The 10,608-nt window shown below is 55.6% G+C and overlaps 1 protein-coding gene across 1 annotated transcript; it reads right to left on the bottom strand.

The window, feature by feature from the left end:
* Positions 1 to 500: 500 nt before the first annotated feature.
* Positions 501 to 10,195, bottom strand: MATN1 (matrilin 1). The gene is made up of 8 exons (XM_081144065.1): positions 9,954 to 10,195; positions 7,988 to 8,334; positions 5,156 to 5,378; positions 4,196 to 4,321; positions 3,343 to 3,759; positions 2,595 to 2,747; positions 1,677 to 1,757; positions 501 to 1,029 (listed from the first exon to the last, which is right to left on the bottom strand). The coding sequence occupies exons 1-8, from the start codon at positions 10,045 to 10,047 to the stop codon at positions 980 to 982; spliced, it is 1,491 nt and encodes a 496-aa protein (XP_081000191.1). The 5' UTR covers positions 10,048 to 10,195; the 3' UTR covers positions 501 to 979.
* Positions 10,196 to 10,608: the final 413 nt, after the last annotated feature.

The raw sequence follows: 10,608 nt of genomic DNA on the forward strand, positions 1-10,608 counted from the left end.
TACATGAGGTGACAGGGCACCCTGCTCAGCTGTAAGTACCTTAAGAGCAGGGACTGTGCCTTTCATAGGCCACCATCTCCCCACTGTCTGACATGGGTATATGCCTGCATGGATGGATGGATGGATGGATGGATGGATGGGTGAGTTTGATCAGGAGCCACTGCCCTTCTCTGTGCCTTTTTTTTTTTTTTAATGCCCTGGAGTCCTGGATGCAAGTCCTGTCTCTCCAATGGACCCAGTGCCGAGCAGTCACTTCATCCTCAGACGCTCAGCTTTCCCATCTGGGAAATGGGGATGACTCAAGTCTGTTCTGGGTAGGGTTACTGGAAGGGGGAAATGGGATCATGTGTAACAGGACAAAGGTGAGCCGGTTTTGGGTTTTGGAGCAGTCACTGTCATCACTGTTACCACCACTGTCACCAGCCTGCAATCACTCTCATCACCTCCACCCTCACCCATCCTTTCTCCTGCTCCCCAATAACCACACTGCCTCTGGCCCATTCAGTGCTTAACTTAAATCACATTTAATTGTTTTTCAAAAAGGAATACAGAAATTGGAAGAGATTCACAGCACTCACAGTCAGGAAGGGTTAACTGAAAACAGGAATATATTAAGCTTTTGGTTAAAAAATGCAAACGCAATTCCAGTTACACTCACCCTGTGCTCTCACTCTTGCACTGCTCCCAGACACACCTTCAGCCTCAGGCACATGTGCGCGCACACACACACTCACACACACACGCTCCCAGACTCATGCACTCCCAGCACTCACACTCAAGCACACACTCCCCCGAGCAGGGCTCAAAGGCTGGTGGGAGAGGGAGAGGCCTGGTGCCATTCCAGGGGCCTGTCCCTCCCAAATCCCCCTCACTAAATGACAAAGCTAGACTAAACTCAGGCTCTAGGGGACACACACAAGGCTCTGTGAGCTGTGCTTAGGGCAGGGAGATGGAGAAGCCACAGCAGGGACAAGCGGCCTTAGACAATCCTGTTCTCCATGATGGCCAGTCGCTTACTCACAGCTTCCAGTGGACTCGGAGTCAAGGAGAGGTGCAGGTGGACCAGAGCAGAGCAGTCACGGTGCGAGACCTGAACTCAGGATCCCCACTTTCTGGCTCCTGCAGAGTACCCCTCTCCCAGGGTTTTCTCTCCCCACCCCCACCCATAGCATGTGTTTTCCCCAATGTCAAAACATATCCACCTACTGATCTCAGAATGGTGCTCTCCAAAAACACAGCCAGTACCATGAGCCCCGCATGCCCAGCCCTGCCCTCCTAGTCCTGACCAAGCCAGGGAGCTGCCCGAGGCCCAGCCCCACCTGATGGGGGCTGGTGAAGAGCCTGAGAACTGGAGCAGCCACGGGCACCATGTTTTTCTGAGTGTGTCCAGGACTCCGTGTGTGCTTGTCCCTAGATCTTGACCTCTGCCTCAGTTTCTCTGATTGCCCTCTAGGAACCCCTGCTTTTGACAAGGTCAGTATCATACCTGGTGTCAGCCTGTCTGGCCAGGATCTAGCCCATCTTCAGCAGGAAGCAGGCAGGAGGAGCCCGCCCCGACCCCATTACACCTCCTCTCCGCACAGTGCCCTGGCCTCTGCCCTATGACCCCTGTCCCTTCCCCCTGTCTCCTGTCCCCGGCCCTCCCCTTCCCTGCACTAGCCTCCAGGAAAGGATATGTTTCCTGGTCAAGGCCTGCAGTAGCCCGTCCACTTTGGCCTGGAATTTCAGAAGGGACTCACAGTCACACGGATCTTCCTCTGGAATGGACAGGAAGCAGAGAAAGACAAGGGATGGTGGTGGTTGCCAGGCAGGGAGGTGGGGTAGTCACTGCTCAGGGCCAGGACCTGGGAGTCTTGAGGGAGTGTGTGGCCTAGGACATCTAAGGGGGCAGAGATATGCAGAATTCTTGAGACAGAGCTCCTGGGAGTAATGGAGGGTGACCCCTGAATGTCTTCCTGATCCCCAGAGCCTTGATAAAGAACTCCAATAACAGCATCACTGCACTGAGCACCTACTATGTGAAGGACACTGGTGTCAGGAACATTTACGTCATCATGGTGACTCCTCACCTCAATCCTTTGGGTTTGAAGTCATTAATCTCACTGTACAAATGAAGAAACTGAGAAGTGAAACAACTTGCCCATGGTCAACAGATAGTTAGTGTCAGAGCAAAGATGCAAACGCAGGCACGTTTGGCTCTGGAGTCCATGTTCTACCACTGGGAACCAGCTGGCAAGGTCACCAGGCAGGGTCAGGGGAGGTGGCAGGGTTCAGATCCCAGATCCTCCAGTTATTAACAATTGTTCCACCCCCCTGGCCTTGGTTTTCCTGTCTATAAAGTGGGGATAAAAATATTCCTACCAAATAGAATGGAATGCTTTGATACCTGGAGAGCACTGAGGACAGTGTCATTCATGTAATGAGCATCCAATAAATATATGTTTGCTGGCCAGCTCACCTCCTGGTTCTGCCAATCCTTGGTGCCACCCCAGCTCCTGCTTTCCCACACCCACTTCCAGTTCCAGGATGGCTCCATGCTCCACCCCAGAGCCCCACCTGCCCCTCCCATGCATGCCAGCTCTGGCCTCACTCACCCACGCAGATCTTCTTCTGCAACTTCATGCCAATCTGGTTGATGGTCTTGAAGTCAGCTGTGTAGAAGTAGTGCTCTGCCACGGGCTCCGAGGCGATCTCCCTCAGCTCGTCCTCCACAGCGTTGCCCACACCCACGGCAAACATCTTAAAGCCTGCCAAGGGGGACAAGACAAGTAAGGGTGGAGGTGGGGACAGGCAGCCATGGCCGAGCCTCTTGGAGGATGCCTAGGAAATCAACATCAGATACCTCCTGGTGGCAGCTTCTGGAATTGCAGGCACAATGCCTGGGACAATGAACCTTTGGAAATGAACCTGAGGAAATGAACCTTTATTGAGATACTACTATATATCAGACCTGTCCTGACTGTCCTGGGAGCTTTGTGATATCATTTACTCTCAAAACCATTATCTGGAGGTTATTATTACCCTCATTTAATAGGCAATAACACAAGACTCAGGTTTGTCCCAAAGTGGGCTGCCTTTCAGAGGTTGGTATGCTCTTGAGAACATTCAACTAGAAAAGTGCCCTCTTACTAAAGGACCATCAAAAACAAGCCACTTACATTTCTGGAGCCTCAGTTTTGTCCACCAGTATAAAAAAGACATGGATGAACCAACCCTTCCTCATTCAAATCAAACCTGGGTTTAGGGCACTAATCAGAATACACACTAAGATAGATAAGAGTTGGATTGTGCCAAGTACCCCTGGCCATCGGTGGTGTTCAGGGTCCAGGAGGGAGCACCTACCAAGGTCCTTGGCCTTCTTGGCAGCATCATTGATATAGTCCTGGCTCCGGCCGTCGGTGAAGACAATGCCCACCTTCTGGGCGCCAGGCCTAGCCCCACTGGACACAGTGAAGGAATTGTCGATGAGGTACTTGAGGGCAGCCCCGGTCATGGTGCCCTTTTCCATGTAGGACATGTTCCGCACAGCCGCCTTGATGTCCTTCTTGGTGTGGTAGCGGCCCAGCGGGAACTCCTGGCGCACAGAGCTGGAGTACTGGACCAGCCCCACCTGGGCCAGCTTGTCCGACACATCCAGCGTGTCCACGATCTGGTTGATGAACGTCTTCACTAGCTCAAAATTCTCGGGCCGCACGCTCTTGGATCCATCGATGAGGAAGACCAGGTCGGTGGCCGAGCTGCTCCCGCCCCCGCTGCAGACTGGGGAGTGGGGGGGGGGGGCAGGGAGATGCAGCTTAAGGACAGTTACCCATGTGGCCACCGTCTGGGCTCTGCCACCCACCAAGCTCTGTGCTGAGCGTCATCCCAGCGTGTCCTCAGAACCCTCTCTATGAAGCCAAAGCTTTTCAGCATTGAAAACTGAAAAGCCACACGGCTCAGATGCAGTGGCACTAAGATCTGAACTTAAGACTGTGTGACTCCTTCCACCACACTAAACCCACCACCCATGGTGTCAAAAAGGGGAAATCAGAAGAGAATTCTTGGCTGACATCAAACTCTAGAAGGAATCTGTCACCTTTGCAGATCCGTCCAGGGGCACAGTGTGGGAAGGCTCAGGTGCCCTGGGGAGTAGATGAGGCTCCGTCCCCTCCCCCAGCCCACCCTGCCCAGGGCTGCCTGTGTCCAGCTCACTGACCATTGCAGGTCTTGCCGTCGCTGTTCAAGGTGAAGCCCTCGCGGCAGGCGCAGGTGTAGGAGCCCGGGGCGCTGATGCACACCTGCTCACAGTCATGGTCTCCCGTGGCACACAGGTCTGACACCACTGTGGGGACAAGAGGAGTCTCAACCTCACGGTCACGGGGCCTTGGATATCTCAGCCAGGGTGGGCCCTCACACACCCAGGGAAACTGAGGCACCCTACTGGGTGGGGTCCAGGCCCCAGAGCCCCAGCCCAGGGCCAGATGATAAAACTAAAACTTCCCGCTAAGGAGGTAAAGGCCACAGGGACAAGAGCTTGCTTTTGGTTTTGTTCACTGCTGTATCCCCGGTGTCTAGAACAGCACAGGCAGTGAAAAACAGGGCATGCGCAAGACGCTCAACAAGTACTTGTTAAATACCACCCACTGAGCGCTGTACCCTGCGTTATCTCACTGAATCCTCACAAGAAGGTGCATGTTTTTCTCAGACCCATTTTACAAATGGGGATAAGTCCTGCCCTGGTCCCTCCCCATCCTACTTGAGACCCCGCCCCTTCTGAAAGGTTACATCCCAACGCCGGCCCATAGGCCCACCTCCCTTCTTCTAAGGACTCTCAACCTTTTCCTACCCAGAGCCCAAGCCTCCCCACCCCCAGACCCTCCTGCATCACGAACACCTTGGCACCCAACCCCTCGTCCCCCAACATCCAAACAAGCACAGGTTCTTCTAGGCCCTCTCCTCGCTGGATTCCTGCCCCTCCTGGGTCCCCAACAGGACCCTCCACATAAAGGCGTTCTTGGACCGCCTTTCCCCAGCGCCCCCAGCCTGGGCTGAGGACCCGCCCGCAGACCAGCGCCCCTGCCCCAGCCCCAGCCCTGGCCCCGCCCCAGACGCTGGCACCTCTCAGTCCCCGCCCTAAGGCCCCCGCCGCCCCGCCCGCCCCGCGCCGCCCGCGCACAGCAGAAGGCCTCCTGGAACTTCTTGGACAGCTTCTCGATGACACTGTAGCTCTCCACGTAGTCGACGTGCTCCTCCTGCGGCTCGCTGGCGATCTGGCGCAACGTGGCCTTGTCCACGCGGCCCACGCCGATGGCAAAAAGCTCGACCCCACTGGCCCGGGCTCGTGCAGACACGTCCCGCACGCTGTCCTGGGGTCTCCCGTCCGTCACCACGATGACCACCTGCGACACGCGGGGACACGTGTGAGGAGCGGGCCCCCTCCCGGCGCTGGGCTGGGCTGGGCTGGGCTGCGCGGGCGCTTGGCCCTGCGGTAAACCCCGGGACCGCGGGCAGGAGCGGAGACTGAGGTTAGCTGGTTGCAGGGGGATCTAATTCCCCGCCAGGTTTCTGCCCCAGGGAAGAGAGCAAGGCTGGAGGAGGAGAGACCGGTTCCTCTGACGGAGAGAGCCTAGGCTGAGGTGTTCTCCCATCCGACTAGGGCCCCTGGGTGTCCCCGGCACCAGGCAGGCGGAGGTCAGGAGCGTGTCTCCCCCACGCCCCTTCCCCCGACGGGCCTCTGAGGACAGGCCCAACGGGTGTGCCCAACACCGTGCAGTTCCGGTTTTGGGCACCAGGTGGCGGCAGAGGGAGCCATTCCCTCAGATGCCCATTAAACCGAAGGAAGAGGGCAACTTCTCTCCCTCCATTGCCAGATGCTGTATGTCCTTCCCAGAGAGGAGAAGACTGCCTGCTGTCCTCCCACAAGGCTCCTCTGTTCTGCACTCTGGAAAGGGAGACAGAGGGGACCCTGGCGCTGAGCCTGGCCCTCATCACCCCCTACCTGAGCCTGCCCTGAAGCTGAGTCCCCACAGCTCTTCCAGAGTCTGGGACTCGGCATCCAGCCCCTTTGGCTGCTTGTTGGCTTCTGACCTGGCTCTGCTTCTGATTCCTGGGTCCTCACCCCTGGCCTGGGTGCCCAACCCTGGGCTTGTGACCTGTAGTATAGTGATTTAGACAGGCCTGGATTAGAAATCCCCCCCCCCCCCCTCAGTTACAGTTCACCTTCCAGCCTGTTTCTTCATCTGGTGAGGTTCAGGTGAGATGACTCAGGGAAGAAGCCAGGAAGGAGAACTATTATTTGTGGTATCATTGCCCTGGGTGCCCTGGGGAGTGAGTTTGCACAGTCTCTTCCCCTCCAGAGGCCTAGGCTCCTGGCTCTGAAAACCTAGCTGGGAAGATTCACTGCCACGTGCATTCCTCTGAGGCTCACTGTCTCTTTGAGTCCCTAATGTCCCCCTTCAACCAGTTTTGGGACTTTCCTTCCACCTTATAGGACTTCCCACAGATGAATCCCAGGTGGAAAGCCTAATGTCTGGTGCCAGCTCCCCCGATCTCTGTCTCTATCTCACCTAAAGGATTAACTCTCCTCGAGTGCCCACCCCAGGCCACTGGCTTGAACTGGGATGAAGCCATTAACTCTAGAGATGTAACAACTACCGATGTCACCATCATCCCCTTTCCCTCTCTCCATTAGGATCCTCTGGGGCCACCATGCCCTTCCTGTCACCAGGACCATCAACCTGGGCCTACGGCCAGAACTTGTAAGTGACCCCACAAAATAACACCAACAGGCTCGCCCAGCCAGGTGTGGCTCAGTGGTTGAGCATCAACCTAGGATCCAGGAGATCGGGGTTCGATTCCCGGTCAGGGCACATGCCCGGATTGTGGGCTGCAGCCGATCAATGACTCTCTCATCATTGAGGTTTCTATCTCTCTCTCTCTCCCTCTCCCTCTCTAAAAAATTAATAAAAATAAAAGACCAACAGGCTGCCCAATGTCATTTCTTTGAGGGCCGTAATGGCTGGGGTTATATGCTACTGTCTGTGAACATTTCTACCACTTTTTAGCTGGAAAGCTGCTTAAGCTCACTGTGCCTCAGCTTCCTCATCTGTAAAATGGAGACACCACCTCTGAGCAGGATTGTATTCATTTGACACTCATGCCTCAGTTGTGTACTGTGTGTCAGAGAGTGGGGGATAGAAGGGGGTAAGAAAGACTGCTTCTCTGTGCTGGGGCCCCGGGCAGGTAAATGGTGAGTCCTCAGTCCAGCAATGGCAGCAATGGGGAGGTACAGGAGCCTGTGGGAGGACCAGTAGGGGAGAGGACACCTAACTGGACTCACAGGCCCTGGGCTGAGTCCTGAAAACTTATACCATAGACACAAGGTCTGTGAAAATGTTAAGCACTCTACCTGGAGCCCTCACTGACTGTGCAGCTTAGGGAACATTGCCTCATGTTTCTGAGCCCCTCCCCATCTAAGGCTTATTAAATAAAATATTAGCTAATGCTTATATGGGGCTCGTTAGGTGCCAGGTGCTGTTCTGAGCACTTTGTGCTCATGAACTCATTTCTTCCTCCCAGGAGCCCCTTGAGAAGGTGCTATGTTGCTCCCGTTTTATAGGTGAGGAAACTGAGGCACGTGAGAGGAAGTAACTCACTCCGAGGCTAGTTTGGTGGAGCAGAGCATTGAACCCAGACAGGCTGGTGGCAGTGTCCATACCGTTAACCATCACGTAAACATCTGAACTGTCTCGCTCTGCCTTCGAGGAGCACAAACTGGCTGGGAAGCCAAGGTCAGCGAAACTGAAATAACCCAGTGCTTGCCTGGGGTCAGAAGGGTGGGGAAAGATGGGTTCAGCTCTGCCACTTCTCTTAGTTGGTTCTGGTCCCCAGCTGTAAGTGGCCACTTCGTAGGGGTAATGGGAGAATTCAAGTGTATGCAGGCAAAGCTCTCGGTACCCAGTGGGAGCCCGCAAACAGCAGTACCCCAGCGGGGGGGGGGGGGGGGTACCTTGCTGATGTCCGGGGACTTGGTGCGACCGCCCTCAGCATCACTCAAGGCCTTGGTGATGGCGAATTGGATGGCCAGGCCGGTCATGGTGCCTGTAGACAGCGGCTGGATGCGGCGCACGGCCTGAAGCAGCGCGGCCTTGGAGTGGTGGGCCCGCAGCGGGAACTCCTGCTTCACGGAGCTGGCGTAGTTGACCACGCCCACTCGGGTGGCATTGGGCCCCACATTTAGCGACTCGATGACCTGGGACAGGAACACCTTCACCTTCTCAAACTCCACGGGCCGTACACTGCGGGAGCTGTCAACAACAAACACCAGGTCCGTGGGCCGGGTCCTGCAGAGGTGCCCTGGTGGCACAAGGAGAGAAATGGCAAAGAGCAAGGGTCAGAGGTCAGAAGGCTGGACGGAGACACACAGACAAAGCACCAGGGCACCAGGGGCCACTTAGACTCAGACCAGAGGCCTCAGGCTGCGGAAGCTGGGCCTGAGCTGGGCTATCTTGAGCCTTGGCTGACATGAGGACACAGCCAATCAACTTGCTAAAGGCCTCACAGTGCTGCTCCTGGGAAGAGAGGCTCAGATTCCGGCCTCGGCCTCGAGTAACTCACTTTACCTCTCTGAGCCTCATTTTCTTCATATGCACAATGAGCTGATAATCCCTTAAGCAAAAGTACACCCAGGGTGCCAGCAAAGGCAGGGAGGCCTTTAAAACCTGCTTCTCAGGTTTGAGCCAAGAGCAGCTCCATAGACAAGGGGCAGCTGTTTCTCCGAACTGGGCAGTGGGGCAGAGGGTGGGCCCTCCAGGGTGGACACAACCTGGAGGCCCAGCACCGTGCCTGTCCACATGGCCTCTTTCATCTGAACATCAAAGCAAATCCCCAAAGTGGACCCAGTTTACCCTGCTGGCTGCTGTCCAAGGGCTGAGGAAGGGCTGAAGTAGCCACCTTGGCAGCGTGACACACGCTAAAGACATTTCCTTCCAAAAAAAAGACACATCCTTCTAGCCCTGGGAGGCAACTTTAGGAGTTTCCATTTCATCTGTTGGGTGGGGAGAGAGGCTACTGCTTCTTAAGGTTACTGGTCTGGGCCTGTAGCCAGAAATGCCGTTCCATCCCATACTGAGTCTGGCACAACCTCTCCCAGATAAGGATGAAGGGAGATTCAGGAAGAGGCCTGTTCTCTCAGCGGTCCCAGCTCCCAGCCACAATACCGTAATTCCAGGAATACCAGAGCCCCTCAAGAGACCTTAGACATGACCTTGCAGCCGCTCCCTGTTCCTCTCTAGCTAAGAGCACAAAAATGGGTAAACTGAGGCCCAGAGAGAGAGAGAAATGGCCACAACATAGAGCAAGTGGATCAAGACCCAGGGCCCAGGGGACTCTGGGGCTCTTTCACTGTATGGTCTTAGGCCCACCCCTGTCCAGCTTCAGTTTCCCCATCTGTATAGGAAGAGTTGGACATTCCAGGATTCAGTGCCACACTGAAACTCTAGAAGTGGTACAACAAGCAGGGAGTCCAGTCTGGGATATGCTGAAAGGGCTGGTCACCAGAAATGGACTCCTTCCAGCAGAGCCATGAGCTTAGTCAGTTCTGGGCACAGTGCAGCCTCTGACATCAGCAGCTCTCTGTGTAACTTCTACCCTCAATGTCCCAAGAGACAGCGGTCCCTGCAGCATGCATGGTCCCTGAGGGCAGCCCTGGGACTGAGAAACCCCAGGAAAGACTCTGGGGCTCCAGAGAGAAGCCCACTCATGTTCCCTGACAGAACAGACTGAGGGCCACTCCAGCCTTGGCCCTGATGCATGTCACCATCTCTGTCTGCTCCTGTGCTAGCCACCCTGCCCCCCTCTCCTCACCTCTCCTCCTGGATCCCATTTAATCTCTGCCCATCTCAGTGCCCAGCCCCCCAGGCTGTTAGTCAGGGGCCACTCGTCCAATGTCCCCCACCTCACATAGGCCCCCTCACCTCTGGGCTGGGGGGCAAGGCCATGTGTGCGAAGAGCCAGGTGCAGCAGCAGCAGATGGCAGAACACGAGGATGGCACCAGAGATGACCCTCATGGTCCTAGCAGCGCAGGCGGCAGCCGGCACAGTTGTGGAGGCCAGTGGGAAGATAGCTAAGAGCTTAGACTTGGAGCCAGCTTAGCTGGATCTGCTATATGCTACCAGTGGGCTCCTTCTCTTATCAACCTTGCTGCGCAGCCTCCCAGCGAGGTCCCCACCCCTCGCCTCCCCGCCCCTCACCTCCACACCTCCCCCTCCGCTTCCTAGTGAAGTGATGGACGTGTCTGGCCTGGGCTAGAGAGGCTAAATGACCTCAAAGCACACATTTTCTCCAGAAGCAGAGCACAACTGTCAACTGCAGTTCACAAAACTTCCAGTAGGTGGAGGGCCTGCACTGATCTGAAGCTGTGACTCTGAGGCCAAGAAACCTGAGTTCCAGGGCCTCACACCCCTGCAGCCTCATCCCACACCCAGATTCCTCTTACCTGCAATTTCAACGCCAATTTTCTCATTAAACACACTTCCCTTCTCCAGCCTCGGCTATCCCCTGCCTCTCCATGTAAGTCCTGCTCTCCCACTACACCTGGATTCCCGGAGTTCTCTTCCAAGTCTTTGCAC

This window comes from Miniopterus schreibersii (assembly GCF_964146895.1).
Source record: "Miniopterus schreibersii genome assembly, chromosome: 8".
Lineage (NCBI taxonomy): Eukaryota > Metazoa > Chordata > Mammalia > Chiroptera > Miniopteridae > Miniopterus > Miniopterus schreibersii.